The 16402-nt window shown below is 34.9% G+C and overlaps 1 protein-coding gene across 4 annotated transcripts in view; it reads left to right on the plus strand.

Moving 5' to 3' along the window:
* Positions 1–16402, plus strand: part of SSBP2 (single stranded DNA binding protein 2) — a 315215-nt gene that overhangs the window by 101070 nt on the left and 197743 nt on the right. For all 4 annotated transcript variants that reach the window (XM_040239441.1, XM_040239442.1, XM_040239444.1 and 1 more), the window contains exons 3-4: positions 1085–1146; positions 7313–7397. In XM_040239441.1, the coding sequence (XP_040095375.1) occupies positions 1085–1146; positions 7313–7397 (147 nt within the window). The remainder of the gene's footprint in view (positions 1–1084; positions 1147–7312; positions 7398–16402) is intronic.

The raw sequence follows: 16402 nt of genomic DNA on the forward strand, positions 1-16402 counted from the left end.
TGTAAGGGTTGTTTGTTCTTGAAGCTGCATCACCTTAGCTAAAATTATAACTTCTTATAGTTTGTCTGTTCTCTTTATCCTCCTTCACTGCTTTATTTTCCTCCATAGCATTTGTCACCTTCTAGTATAAATGCAGTCTTTTTTGGAGGGGGGATGTGGCAAGGGCGTTTGTTTGTTATGGTCTGTTTTCCCTACTGAGCTTCTCTTTAATGGTGAAGAATCCACCTGCAGTGCAGGAGATGTGGGTTCGGTCCCTGGGTCAGAAAGATCCTGTGGAGAAGCAAATGACCACCACTCCAGTATTCTTGCCTGGGAAATCCCATGGACAGAGGTGCTTGGCAGGCTAGTCCATGGGGTCACAAAGAGTCAGACATGACTTAGCGACTAAACAACAGCAATCCTTCCTGCTAAAATGTAATCTCCTTGAATGCAAAGATTTTCATCTTTTCTTCTTAATGCTATCCAGTGCTTAGATAAGGCACTGTATAAATACACACTCAGCTTTGCAATTTTTAAATTTAATTTGTAAAAAGCATTTAATCAGAACTTTTAATTTTGAGAATATTGACCTTGTTTTAAATTTTTATTATAGTGAACTTCATCTGAAATATAAATAATTGGAAAGTCAATATCACCATCTTTTAAAATTCTTACATATGCCTTCTTAGTTCCATCCCCTCAAATCAGAAACTTATTCAAAAATTCAATCCTTGAAGTTTAATTTGGAGTCTGTACATATTAAGCCCAAGTTCTTGCAAGTGTCTGGGTTAGTGGTGATAGCTGATTTCCATACTGGTGTTAATAATTGTGATTTTCATGTGCCTTAGGATCCTGAAATAGCTTCTGAAATTTTGACACAGTGGGAAGCAAATTCAGGAAAATAATGGTGGCAATTTCTCTCCGACTATTCAGTCAGCAAATTATAGTATAAAATGAGTATTTGTAAAACTTGGATAAAGAATAACATGAAAATGATTAAAATCCTATATATTATCTTGATATTTTAAGTGGGAAAATATTGCTTTGTCATATGTGTGGGTAAAGTATTATTAGGAGTGTTTAATATCTATTTTATTCATTTTAGATAAGATGGGAAAAGAACATCACGTTGGGGGAGCCACCAGGATTCTTACATTCTTGGTGGTGGTAAGTATCTTTTATTCCATTTTCATTAGATTGATGATGCATTTCACTAGGCTTGCATGTACCTGTTTGTGGTTTCGTGCTTCTCATTTATGCTTTTTCATTTTATGCAATTATTTTCTGAAAGGCAGCACTTATAAAAATAAAAAAATAAAAACAAGCTCAAAACCAGCATTAAATATAGTTAACTTAAAGATACTGCTATTAAGTCAAGATGGAATTGTGACCAATTTGGACTCTCCAGCTGTAAGTATGAGTGTGTATTAGTCAACTCTGGTTACCATAAGAAGATACCATAGGCTGGGTGGCTTAAACAGCAGCAATTACCTTTCTCACAGTTCTGGAGGCCAGAAGTCCCGAGTTCAATCTGCCAAGCATGGTCTGTTTCTAATGAGAACTCTCTTCCTGGCTTGTAGATAGTGGCCTTTTTACTATGTCCTCACATGGATAGAGGAGAGAGCGCACACATAACAGAATGAGAGAGACAGAGCAAGCACATGCTGACTGCCTGACTAGCTCTCTGACGGCTGTTTTTGTAAGGGCACTAATTGCATCATGAGGGCCCCACCCTTGTGATTTGTGCTGGTGGTGGTGGTGAATTTTTAGAATAGTCTAAAAAAGTTTGAAATAGTTCTGGATAGATTCAGAGATAGAACTGCCTAGGAATGTACACACAAATGGTCAGTCAGTATTAAAGGCTCAGTTGATATTAGAACTTTTAAATTCTATTGTGGCACCAGAACACCCAGGTTTGTGACTTTTCTGCAGCAGCAATTATTAGTCTAGGTATTCAAATGGACAAGCTAAGGTTTTTCTTTTCTTTTTTTTAAAAAATTTCTTCATTTAGGAGCATTTCCTATTCAGTATATTATACACTCATCTCTTAGCATCATACTTAAAAGGAAAAAACAAAAATAAAAGTTCTCTTCTAGTGCTGTGGATGTGGTTTCCTGGTCTGTTACTTAATGCCATCATCTTTTTAATCTCTCTTCTGAAAACGTGCTTTACTAGAAGTCCCATGGTGAATGGAACCACACTTGGTCAGTTATGATTGTGGGTTTCCCTTGTTAGTCTCCCAATACGTATGGCAGGAACAGGTGCGGTCCTTTGGTTCAGAGTTGTTCCTGTATTTGGAATAACGGTTCATTGCAGTTAAGCACTATCATTGTGCCTTTTCCTGGGGCTTAAGACTGACATCTTGTAACATAATGTTTTAAAAGTCAGTTTTTCATTTTACATAAGCTGTTTTTATGCTATCTAGATCTAGACTATAAATGCTTAACTGCTGAATGTAACTGAGGTTCCCCACTTATCAACACTCTTATATTTTATATGTTTCCTATTATGTCTATAAAGTGACACAAGAAACCACGTTAGAGGTCTGTCCCTATTGGATTAGTGGGCTAACAAAATGAAGATTTTAAGTTTTTCATTATAGAATTAATTCCATTTCTCGCACCCATTTCTCTTTTACTCCCTTCCTCGTGAATCTAACCTATCCTCTTACTGTAGATGGTTGATAATAATTCACTGAATACTTTGGCTTTTTGCTCTGTCAGACTTCAGTTTTTTTGGTTGTTTTTATCAGTAGGTGCAGCTCTTAAATCTGCTATTGCTCTTCCTTTTTCTGTGGCTCTTAGATTCAGGGGAGCTCTTTCTCTGTGGTTTTGGTATTTTAAGTAGTTTTTACTTAGTTATAGATATCAAAGAAATTGTAAATAAAGGGCACATAAATATTTTAGGCCATATTTATTTTCATTTAAGTCTAGTACATGCAAAAGGTACATTATTTTCAGTGTTTTTAATGTTCTTCCCTAAAACTACTAAATGTAGCTTTTGAGGTGCCTCCTTTATCGATATAAATGAGTGATTCTTAATGACTTTGAAGTTATGGGGTCCTCTGAGAACTGATGAAAAGCCAAAGATCCCCTCTTTCAGGACATTGCCCAGATCCTAAGCTTTTCTGATCATTATGTATAGCTAACAATGACTATGGGCCTTAAGTCCAGCAGGGTCCTGACTTTTTTTTCCCGTTGTTTCAAAGATCTCTTTGTTGTTTTTTTTTTTTTTTTGAAAATTAATACTTTATTTTTTAGAGTAGTTTTCAGTCAGTTCATAACAAAATTTGAGGAGAAGGTAGAGATTTTCCATATAACTCCTGCTTCCACAATGTATAGCCTTCCCATAATCAGCATTCCCCACCAGAGTGGTACCCTTGTTGTAACTGATGAACCTACATTAACACACTATAATCACACCAAGTCCATAATTTACATTACAGTTCATTTCTGGTATTGTACATTCTGTGGCCTTAAGCAAATGTATAATGACATATATCCGCAATTATAGTAATACACAGTGTAACAAGTAAGAACAGGGCCTGGGGTTGGGACTCTGAGGAAGGTCAACATTTAAGTGTAAACAAATAAAGAGGAGCCTCAAAAGAAAATACCTAGAGAGGAAGGAGGGTAATCAGGGAAGAATAATATATGGAAACTAGAAAAGGTGTTCAAAGGAGACAGTAAATTCTGCAGCAGGTATAAGTTAAAAAAAAAAAAAAGTTTTCCTGAATTGGGAACTAAGGTTTCCTTAGATCTTCTTGGGGAGAACAGTTTCAGTGGAATCATGAACATAAGATTTAGGGGACTGTTATGTTCCATTTTTCCAGCTCCAGGGTTATAAAGAATAATTGAAGTATGTGGTGATATGTATAATAGTTTCAGGATTAACAACACAGAACAGTACCTAGCATTTTTGTATTTTTATTTTTGGAATAGATTTCAGCATGTATATAGATGGAGGTAAAAAGAGTAGGGGAGATTGAAGATGCTGAAAGAGAATAAACGTGAACAAAAATGCAGAATAAAGTACAGGAGAAATGAGGGGCAGAGGCCTTGGAGAGGAGAGAAATTTCTCCCTTTAGTATGGCTTAGGGGAAAGTGTGTGATTTTACTTTCTGGAAATGTTTTTCTTGTTCCTAATATGATGTCCCTTGTGATTTCTTTTCTTCTTTCAGTTTGTATCATGCCCAGTACTGTTGTAATTTTTATGCCTCTCTCCCGTGCTCATTACACTCACTGTGATCAAATCCATCTTGAAACCATGTTTTCTGTTAATATGCTTTAATAAAAGTTCCCAGCTCTCTCCCATGGATTTCAGGGATACAAATGCCAAGGAACTTCTTTCCCCTGAAATTAATGTCCTTTTTTATTTGTATAATTTAAAAATACACACTTTTTAAAACTTCCTATTTCAACTTTTAATGGAAGAAACTTTAAAATTTAATTTTATATATAAAAACCTTTTGGAATAACTTGGGGCTCATGTATTTATACCCTGTAATTAAATATGTATAACATTGCAGAAAAAAATGAACCAATAACTAAGGTTATCATAAGAATCCAGTTTCTGTCACCTGGCAGTGGAAAAGTCAAATTTTGCAGCATGCTAGCACTCTGACGGGGAGAAGGCAATGGCACCCCACTCCAGTACTCTTGCCTGGAAAATCCCGTGGGCGGAGGAGCCTGGTAGGCTGCAGTCCATGGGGTCGCGAAGAGTTGAACACGACTGAGCGACTTGACTTTCACTTTTCACTTTCATGCATTGGAGAAGGAAATGGCAACCCACTCCAGTGTTCTTGCCTGGAGAATCCCAGGGACGGGGGAGCCTGGTGGGCTGCCGTCTCTGGGGTTGCACAGAGTTGGACACAACTGAAGTGACTTAGCAGCAGCAGCACTCTGACGATCTTAGAATCTAATAATGACATCAGGTGTAGCTAAGAATAACCAAATATCCATGTGAAAATAATTGTGTGTGTTGGAATTAGTCAGCAGGCTTACTAGAATGGTATATAATATTTGTAAGTGGCAGACGACTTCTTACTCATCTTGTATGTCTTGCCTGTAATAGGCATTGCATAGCTAATTATTTATTTGAATTTGTTAAACTAAACATCAATATAAGACAATGTAGGCAACAACTAGGATAGAAAGAGGAGTATAATCACAGTAAGAAGGGAATAAATAGTGTTAGCAAGAAAGAAAGTAAACAACAGAAGTGGTCAGACTGTATGGAAAAAGTGAAATGTGTTGGAGAGTAGGAAAGGAATGTGGAATACAAAGGACGATTTGGTGGGAAGACATTGTAAACAACAACAACAACTTGGAATTTTCCACTAAATACAAAGGATTGGAAAGGAAATTGAGACAAATTTTACTTTGTTAATAAGAAAATTTTTTTGGCCATAATAACTCTATGAGTCTTTTCTAGAATATTTTTAATACCTATATGCTATTTTAAAAATAATTTAGGAACTTCCCTAGCAGTCCAGTGGTTAAGACTTCACCTTATCTCTATTATTATAGAACTGTGTATTTCTTCTTTGGGTAAATGTCTTTAAAAGGATGTATTTCTTTACCTTTATTCAGGAAAATAATGTATATTTTTATACATTTTTTAATATATCTAATACTGTAGGATTATTAGAAATACTATATATAAAGTTATGCTACTTTGGTAATTTGTTTTATTATCCTTATTCTGGCTCTTATAAATTTTTGACCACTTACTAAATCCATAAAGAGAAACATTGTCATGATATTGCATATAATATTCTGTGATTAAATACAATTTAAAGACAACCATTACAAAATTTTAGTTTTAAGAAGAACTTTGAAATTCCTTAAGAACATGAAAATAAGTATAATTGCAATACATGATAATTCATAACACACCTGATCCAGGTGGAAAACTTTAAGCTGTATCCTTGTCTGTGTATAATTATTATACTTATTATCCCAAAAGGGATATAGGAAAGCCAAGCACAACTTTAAACTGCTTGCACTCTAGTTCAGGAATTGAAATTATTTGAATTATTTTGGTCTTTATTGTTTGCTTTGTATTTCTTGCTTATTGTAGAAATATAAAAGGAAATAAATGTCAGTACTTAATCTTTCATATATATTTTGCCTCTAAGAGTAATCTTATTTTACTGAATTTAATTGTTATAATGCCTAGAGAATGTTTTATCCTATCTCAGGAGAGAGATCCAGATGAAATGAGACTTCAAAGGTCAAAACAAAGAGACCAGTTTGATTTACCAAGCTTCATTGTGCCATTGTTAACTGTGCCCTCAGCCCAATGACCTGTCTTAACAATATGTATGCATTTTAAGTTTTTGTGCAAGCTAATTATAGTGTTAGTTATATTATTAATAATATGTTTACTGTAAGACCCTCTGCTTGTTTTATACAATTTAATTTTCTCAATAGCCCCATTTTATAGAGGAGAAAATTGTTTCTTGTTTAAACAAATTGAGCTAGTAGGTGGAAGGGCCAGCTTCCATCTCAGATATGTCCTGTTCCTAAACTTATGCCGTTAACCATTTGGCTTAGCATACTTTCCAGTTCTCTAGAGAGGGAAATGTACGGTAAAAAAATATTTGTTGATCAGTGAAACTGCTTTTGTTTATCATTAGGACTTTCAGACATTTGTTTTCTTGATTTTAATCCCTTGTTCACGTTCATCGTTAATTTTATGAAACATGATTGTTAATTTTATGTGTTTTGTAAGCAGTATAATTATTTTTCCCAACCAGTTCTGTTTTGCTTTTATTGCTCTTGAATAGGAAGAAAAAAAATAGAGTGTGATTTTTTTAATTTTCAAAATGACCACCCTATCTTCAAAGGAAAACCAGAGGATATCTTAAGAAAATATATTTATTTGGCAGGTGTGACCTAATGGTTAGGGTATTGGCCTGGGGTTGGACAATAAAATTGTCTTTAAAAAGTGAATTTCACTTTTAAAAATAAAGTTACTTTATTCTTTAATGATTAAATTGGTATTAAAAAATCTTTTATTCTTCATGGGAAAGTTGTGAAAAGTGTTATAATTATTTCAATCAAATGTTTAAGTCATTCTTAAGACAAGAATGACAGTTTTAATTTTTTTATTGTCATTTTAGAAAAATCTTAGCATTTCTGAATGATGGCTAGGTTATAACTATTACTACAATAAGAGCCTTCTCTGAATTTAAATCTTTCAAATAAATATTTGTCCTAAAGAAGAAAACACATATTGTGTAAGGAATATTTGCCTTCTGTTTTTGGAATTGTGCTCTTTCATTTGACATTATATGATTTTCTTAATGTTTCTATAATTACTTTTTTAGTGTATTTTGGGATCTCTACTGTGCAGCTCCAGAAAGACGGGAAACATGTGAACATTCAAGTGAAGCAAAAGCCTTCCATGATTACGTAAGTTTCTATACAGTTTTACTAAGCTATATTGTCAGTTTTGTTTTTAACCACTGTTCCTGAAAAATATATTAGACCATCCATTTTTTTCCTTTGGTACTTAAGGAATTACTGTTTTTTTTCTTGGGAAATAGGCTTATCACTTTAAAAGTGAAACAAAAATGGATGTGTGAGTCTTGTTGAAGAAGCTTAGGGCAAGAGAGTAGTCCTAACTTCAAGCTATTAGAGGTATTTATCTTTAAGTGTGCCTGATTTGTATAATTGCCTATATATAAAAATTAAGTAGTAATTATTCCACAAAAAGTCATCATAAGAATGTTATAAAAGTTCTTCTGCATTTCCATTAAAATATATATAGAAGTATTACATTATTCTTTTTACAACTTTGAGTTACATTATTATAAGGCTAAATATCCACTCACTATATTCAGTTCCATAAGTAAATTTATTGTGAATTAAAGGAAATACAAGATAAGAGAGCAAAAATGTCTGGGCAAAAAATGAAAGTATCAACTTTTTGTTAAGTTCTTCAGGGCGGTGGACTATCCGTGACTAGGTGATATATATTGTGTGTGTTTTAAGAAGAATTATAAATGTGATTTTAGAGAATTGATGGCACAAGGAAGCAGAATTTTAAAATAAAGGTGGAGGGCAGGGGGAGTAGGTTTTCTTTAGGGAAAAGTGGCATTTAATAATGGCAAGACTGTATTGTTTTGTTTTTAAAATTTATTTGTTTGGCTGCAATGCACTGGGTCTCAGTGTCAGAACCATAGGACCCTCAATCTTCACTGTGGTATGTGGGATCTCTTAGTTACATCATGCTAAATCTTAGTTGTGGCATGTGGGATCTAGTTCCCTGACCAGGGATCAAACCTGAGCCCGCTGCAGTGGGAGCTCAGAATCTTAGCCTCTGGATCACCTGGGAAGTTTCAGTGAGACTGTGCTTCAGTGAGAGAGGGGCTGGGAAAACACTGTTTGCCGAACTGACCCTAAGACACGCAAACTGAGTTTGGGATGGAGGAAAACCAGTTTCCTTGGTTTAGAGGAAGTGGAATTAGGCCTGGAGCCTGAGGAAATATCAATATTAAGTACCTAAAAATTTACCAGAGGGATGCATGTTTAGTTGGTGAAAGCGTGGCATCATTCTGTGTAAATACCCTTTAAAACCAGAACCAGGCCTCAAAAAGGAAAAGGAACTTCTTCCAAAGGAAGTATTTCAGCCTTAGACTGGAGAGTGGAAATAGCCAGAATTATAACCCCAAACATAGCACAAGGAAGAGTATGCAGACTTCAGTGAAAATCTTGGGCATCTGACAGGGACTGTGTAATACTTTAAACGTGTACTAAACTGATTAAAGTGAGACTGCTGGTGATTACTTCATCGGATATTGATTGTACTCATAAAGCTTGCTGTGTGCTAAGCACTAGCTCTTGGGGACAAGGTGAGTAAAAGGGATGTTGCTGCATATAAAGAAAAAGCACAGAAAAGGCAGATAAGACAGGGCCCAGGACACGGCATTTATTTGAACAATCTGATTCTCCTTTTTCACCCTTGGGGTAATGGCTGTAAAGGAAAACAGAGACCCAACCATGAAGAGTGTGAAGATTCTGGCTAGAGGAAGATACTTATCTCATCTGTCTCTTACATCAGGAAAGACATGCCTAGATTTGGCCTGCCCTTAATGGGATAATTTTGGCAACTAGATAGCGTTAGAGAGTACCAGTGTTCTGCTGTAAATGACATACAGTATTTATGGATCTACATCTCAAGAAATCAATTATATAAGCATTTTTTCAAAATCCCATTGTATAGAAAGATGCAACTGTCTATTCACCATGGAGATCTTAAAAGGAACACTGAACTAATTAGTATCTCCTTGGAAGCATTGGATAAATCACCATTGTCATTGCCTTAGCCATTATCATCATAATCATTTTGCATTCATAAGGCATTTTTTCAGTATTTCAGAGAGTACTCACACTTGTTAACTTTAGAAGCCCACTTAAATATTTCAAGGTTTTTGAAAACAAGCAATGACCAGAGGTAGGAGTGAAATTAGAGTAGATTTTATTGGAAGAATAACTCTTCCTCATTTAATTTGGTCCTAAGAAAATGTAGTTTAGAAAAAATTCATTATTTGGATTTTGCAATTTGTTATCAGTTAGCACATGTTTTATCAAGTGTTTCTTCAGTTCAGTTCAGTTCAGTCGCTCAGTCGTGTCCGACTCTTTGCAACCCCATGAATCGCAGCACACCAGGCCTCCCTGTCCATCACCAACTCCTGGAATTTACTCAGACTCACATCCATCGAGTCAGTGATGCCATCCAGCCATCTCATCCTCTGTCGTCCCCTTTTCCTCCTGCCCTCAATCTCTCCCAGCATCAAAGTCTTTTCCAATGAGTCAACTCTTCGCATGAGGTGGCCAAAGTACTGGAGTTTCAGCTTTAGCATCATTCCTTCCAAAGAAATCCCAGAGCTGATCTTCAGAATGGACTGGTTGGATCTCCTTGCAGTCCAAGGGACTCTCAAGAGTTTTCACTTTTATCTTAAACATTAGTTTTAAGAAATTTGATTTCTTAGATGGAATTTTTATTATACCTTTTTAAGTCAGTTTACTTTTAATGGTAATACATCTCTAATTAACGGTAATGCATCTCTAAATTTTTTTTAAATGGAGGTCGCTGTAAAGGTAGAGTTTAGCTTATGTAATTTTATTTTGCAATTGGATTTTTAAGAATGTTTGTTTCCTGTAGCACACTTTTATGGTAATTTTTGTGGGTGGGATTTCCTAAATTCTAATAGTAGACAATTTCTGAATGATCAACGTGATTCATGTTTAAGGTGTAGATGATGTTTGAAAGACTCAGGGAAGAAATAGGAAACAGGAACAAACAGATTTTGGTAAAATTCTGTCATGTTATATTGTTATATTAGAGTCCATTGGGAACCATTTTAGAATAGTGGTTAATATATATACCCACTGAATTTCAAGGTAGTTCTCAAAGAAACATTCTTAAAAATATTTTATTTATTAGCTGCGTTTTTAGAATAAAAAAATACTTCCATGTGTAAATTCTGATACACTTAAAAAGTCCTGTTATTTTATAGTCTTCCTTTATCTATGAGATTGAATAAATAATGAAAGAATAAACTACTTTTTAAGAAGAAATAGTAGAGGGATAATAAGGTAAATTATGAATAATCCTTTTAATTAAAAAATAGGTTAAAATGTTAAAAGTGGTTATCTTTTGACATTGGGATTATGTATGATTTTTATTTTTATCTGTATATTTCTATATTTTATATTCAAGAAAGTTACTTTAAAGCAGATCAAATTTCACCTTACAGTGAGTTCTAATCTTCTAAAATTAGAAAATAAAAACCAGTAAATTTGAAGTGGTCATATGTTTTCATGTACCATGTTATATTCATAAACATATGTAGTACTTCCCATTAAAAACTTTTTTTGGGTAAATACACATACTAAAAGAGAGATAGGTAAAGTGAATAGATGTTAGTTTGAGCCATTCTGTAATTTCTAATAACTTTTTTGATAATAATTATCCCAGCAACATTTTTTTGACTTTTGGTTTTTAACTTCTTTTGATTTGTTTTCTAACCATTGCCTATTTAAGAATACGGATTTTTGTCATTGTATCATTTTATTTGTGAAATAATTATAGATGCAGTGTTAATTAATATCTTTTTCTTTTTAAAAAAAAACACCCTGTTCATACTTACTGTGAGAAAAAATAAAATAAGAAAGGAAGCGTTTAAATGAGTAAAATTTTTATCTTCTTGCATTTATATTTTAAAATACATTATTTACAATCTGTATGGAGTACCAACTGTAAAATAAGTATACCTTTAGAAATCAGCAGTTAATAGTGTGTAGGAATGTACTTTTGGATGACAAAGCTATAAAAAACACAAGAAAATGACTACTGTACTTGTCAGGACAATGAGAGGTAGGAAGAGGTTCTGATTGAAATGGGGCTTGTGGCCTGGGCTTCTGAGATGGTGGTGGTTAACCATATGCTTGCTTTATAAAACTATATAGTGTCTCAAATTTATTTGGTATGGCTTCTTATACTTTTTATTTTAAAGTAACAAGATTTTAGATCAGTTATAATAATTAACTTTAGAAAAAGAACAAGCACCGTCATTTCTAATGTGTTTCCAGGCATTGTTATAGTTCATCCTTGAGAACTGATGGAGAAAATGTAGGGATGGTTTACAGAGAAACCTGTGTTTCTTCTCTTCTGTGACAGATTCTATGAAGTGTGTCACCTGTTGATTTGTCTAGAGGGGAGTACAGAATAAGATCAGAAATGTTGGAAGAAAATTTAGTAATTAAGAACTTATTTTGTAAGAAAAGAGAGATTTTAGGATGATTATTTTGGAGATATCTTGCTTGGCCTGTTAGCCTGTTATTTTTAACCTAAGTGAAAACCAGGTTTATCTAAATATAAAATTATTATTATATACATACAATATTATCATTGAAAAGTAAACCGTCATTTCAAGTGATTAGAAGTAATACCTGCTACCTTATAAAGTTTATTGGACTAGCTTTCCTTTTCTCCCCATTAGTATGTTTTTATTTCACTCTGAAATCTCAGGCAGTGCTTTCATGTGGAGCTAATTAATGTTTACTGAATTTTTTTTCCTGCTACAGTTTAACATAGAATTATTTTATTTAATAATTTGCTTCTGCTTTCATTTATTTCCAAAATATTTAGCAAAAATGTCAATGCATGCTACTAAACTTTTAACTAAAAACATACACAGTGATTATAATTTTAGTTCTTTGGCATGGATAGAAAATTCCTTAATTGTCCTAAAGCAAAGATAGAGCCAAAATATATTATTGCCTTAGTAATATGATGGTAACGAAATCGCATTATTACAATGAGCTCTTGAGAGCAGAGAAGATTAGACCCATTCTTTCCCCGGGTCTGTCAAATAATAGATGTTCAATAAATGTCCACTGAATGAAGTAGTCTGTTAATTGCTAAACTGGAAATATTTTAAATCATTCAACTGTTTAGGTAAAGTGATAGGCTTGAGTTATAATTGTTGATAAAATGTGGCAGGTTTTTGCATTCTTACCTAAGAGAGTGTTTGTAACATCTGAAAAGAATTATGTTACGGGTTTGTAGAGATGGGGTAGTCTTTTTTAAATGATATAAAAACACCTACTATGTACATAAAATAGTAGGAGAAGAATATTTTTGTATGTTAGAAAGATACTTGTGCAGAAACTACTGTAGAGAGTTAGGTGCATTCTTTGCCAGGATCCTATAACATCCTCTGTCCTTCTCCTGAATGTCCCTATATATTAGATTTTCCTAATAGGATGTTTTCTCTAGTATTGGTGAGCTTCCTCAGGGAATAGACTTTGTCTTATTTATCTTTTTCATTCTTTCTACCCAGCAGGGTGCCTGACAGGAGATGTTCAGATCACGTTTTGGGTTTATATAAATGAATGACTACAATCTTATCTAACAAGTATTTATCACCTCTTATTTTAGTATAACTGAATGTGTAGTTGCAAGGAGGTCATTTAGCGCTACTTTTACTCACTTTGTATTTGGAAACAAATGGAGATAAAATGGCAGCTTGTAAAGAAATAAGTGAATCAAAGCAGGTAGCAGGGGCTTTTGGGAGGCATGGCTCTAGGGAATGTAGTGGTGAACAAAACAGATATAGTTTCCACACTCACGGCAAAAGAGACCTTCTCTCAAGAGGTTTGAATAATATATATGGAGATAGCATTATATTGGTAGACTCCTCAAAACTTACAGATATGTAAGAATATGGAGAGAAATAGATTAGAAGATGGAGAATAAATACACCTAACTTTGGATATGTATTCAGTTTTGGCATATAGTAGACATAATTAGTAAATGCTCAGATGGATGAAAAGTCTCACATTGGACCATAATTCTCCTAAACAGTACATGTAAACTAGAGTTCTTGATAGACTAGGAACAAATAAAGTTATATTTTAAATCCATTAAGATAATAAAAACTGTCAAAACAGCGATTATATTTGTAGTTCTCTAGTATGAATAGATGATTCCTTAATTGTCCTAAAACAAAGATCGAGCCAAAACATACTTGTCGGTCAATACTGGTCGTTATTCAGCTCGACGGGTAGGGACACACAGGTTCCACATCTGCAGAGACAGAAGGCTAACTGGACTGTGCCTTTTTTTATTTTTTTTTTAATGTCAAGGACTTGAGCATGGGCGGATTTGGTATCTTTTGGGATCTTGGAACCACTTCCCCACAGATACCAAAGGACCACTGTAATGAGATTCATTTTTTGCTGTGTTCTTTTTAAACGTTTTTAAAAACTTTTTATATTGTGTTGGAGTATAGCTGATTAACAAACAATGTTGTAATGGCTTCAGGTGAACAGGGAAGAGACACAGCCATACGTATAGATGTATCCATTTTCTCCAAACTCCCCTTCCATCCAGGCTGCCACATAACATTGAGTAGAGTTCTGTGTGCAATATAGTAGGTCGTTGTTGGTTATCCATTTTAAATATAGCAGTGTGTGTGTGTCCATCCCAAACTCCATAACTATCCCTGCCCGCTCCCCGCCCCCATCCTCCCCCTGGCAACCATTAGTACGTTCTCTTAAGTCTGTGAGTCTCTTCCTGTTTTGTAAGTTCAATTGTTTCATTTCTTTTTAGATTCCATATATAAAGGGTGTTGTATGATATTTCTCCTTCTCTGTCTGACTTAATTCACTCAGTATCACACTCTCGAGGTCCATCCGTGTTGCTGCAGATTTTTGCCTTATTCTTATCTGCCATACCATGTCTGCTCTTGTTTTCATTTCCTGTAGGATTAAGTTTAATTTCTCTTGCCAAATATAAGTGCTATAAACCAGCTTATATTCTTTATAGCACAACATAAGTTGATTATTTTGTTCTGTTTTTGTGCAAGCTATGTTGAAGAATTATGTTCACCACTTTACCTGTGAGGTGTGTGAGTGCTATCAGCTCGTCCTTGGGCATAGGATGGCTTCTGGGGGGCATCTAAGTACTGCTAAGAGCTATCAGATACTCTCCCTGTTACTTTTGATCCTGAGATTTCCTGTAGGGCAATATGTTACTTCAGTCATTCAGTGGTAAACATGCATAACAGGAGACAGGGAAACTATAAGTGCCTTGGGGAAGAATTCTACTTCACCTAATCTCTTAGAATAATTTACTGCATTATATAGAGATAGAGGGTGCTGGCGGCTCAGTTGGTAAAGAATCTGCCTGCAATGCAAGAGACGCAGGTTCAATCCCTGGGTCGGGGAGATCCTATAGAGAAGGAAATGGCAGCTCACTCCGATATTCTTGCCTGGGAAATCCTATGGACAGAGGAGCCTGGCAGGCTATAGTTCATGGGGTCACAAGAGTCGGAGATGACTTAGCGACTAAACCAGCATATAGACATAAAATTCAAAAAGAGGTAAGTGAAGAAGTTAATATGGAAAAGAGGTAAAACAGCAGAGCAGATCTGACTTCATAGTTTGTTTCACTATGAAAAATAACGTATTGTTTCATCAAAGTATGTTGTTTCATGGATTCATCTTTGGCCCTTTTCCTCCCACTGATGTGATTTTATTAAAGTCTAATTTCTGGTGAATGTGGAAAAATGAAGATGGAAAGGCCTTAATTAACTGTTTTTGAGGCAGATGTTGCACTGCCTGTGATTATGTTGCCAATAGCATCATAACATAAATGACAGAAATATGATACTCTTTCAAAAGTAGCATGCATATCAAACTTTCTATTAGAGATTTGAAACTTATAAATTTATTTTGGAGATTTTGAAAATCTGGCTGATTTTGAAACAGTCCGAGGTATGTTTAAGGAATGGTAAGAAGAGCTGTTTGATCAGAGTAGAAAAATCAAACTCAAGATCAATGCTTCACTAACAGATGGTAGCATTTTTAAACTGTAAGTCATCTTTTTCAGTGGTTTCATGCTGAGTTCCCTGGACTTTGGGGTGCAGTGGAAGGACCATTGAAGGTGCCTAGGAGCAAGAGTGAGAGAATCCTACCAGAAGGTGCTTGGCTTCCTCTGTGTTAACCAGAGTAGCTCAGTTTTCACCTATTCCTAGTTTCTTATATTTTCTCTTTCTTACTAAATGGAATTCCAATTTAACTAGTTACTTATGCTATAAATGAATCTTCTTTTGTTTTTTATTGGTATATAGTTGATTTCCAATGTTGTGTTCCTGCTGTATAGCAAAGTGAATCAGCTCTATGAATACATGTATCACTTTTTTTTTTTAATATCCTTCCCATTCAGGTCACTACAGAGCATTGAGTAGAGTTTCCTGCTCTATTCGGTGTTTTCTCATCACTTATCTATTTTTTTGCATAGTATCAATAGTGTATATATGTCAATCCCAGTCTCCTAATTCTTCCTCCTCTATCTCCTTTACCCTCTTCGTGTACATGTTTGTTCTCTATGTCTGTGTCTCTAATTCTACTTTGCAAATAAGATCTATACCATTTTTCTAGATTCTAAATATATGTGTTAATGTGCAATATTGTTTTTCTCTTTCTGATTTACTCTGTATGACAGTCTCTAGGTCCATCCATGTCTCTGCAAATGACCCAGTTTTGCTCCTTTTTTATGGCCAAGTAATGTTCCACTGAACATATGTACCATTTGTTCTTTATCCATTCCTCTGTTGATGGGCATTTAGGTTGCTTCCATGTCTTGGGCTTCCCCAGTGGCTCAGTGGTAAAGAAACTGCCTGTAATGCAGGAGACACAGTTTTGATCCCTGGGTTGGGAAGATTCCCTGGAGGAGAACATGGCAACCCACTCCAGTATTCTTGCCTGGAGAATCCCATGGACAGAGGAGCCTAGCGGGCTACAGTCAGTAGGGTTGCAGAGTTGAACCTGACTGAGCATGTATGTCTACCTGGCTATTGTAAATAGTCCTGCAGTGAACATTGAGGTACATATGTCCTTTTGAA

This window comes from Oryx dammah, unplaced genomic scaffold, assembly GCF_014754425.2.
Source record: "Oryx dammah isolate SB20612 unplaced genomic scaffold, SCBI_Odam_1.1 HiC_scaffold_5, whole genome shotgun sequence".
In the NCBI taxonomy this organism is placed as follows: Eukaryota; Metazoa; Chordata; class Mammalia; order Artiodactyla; family Bovidae; genus Oryx; species Oryx dammah.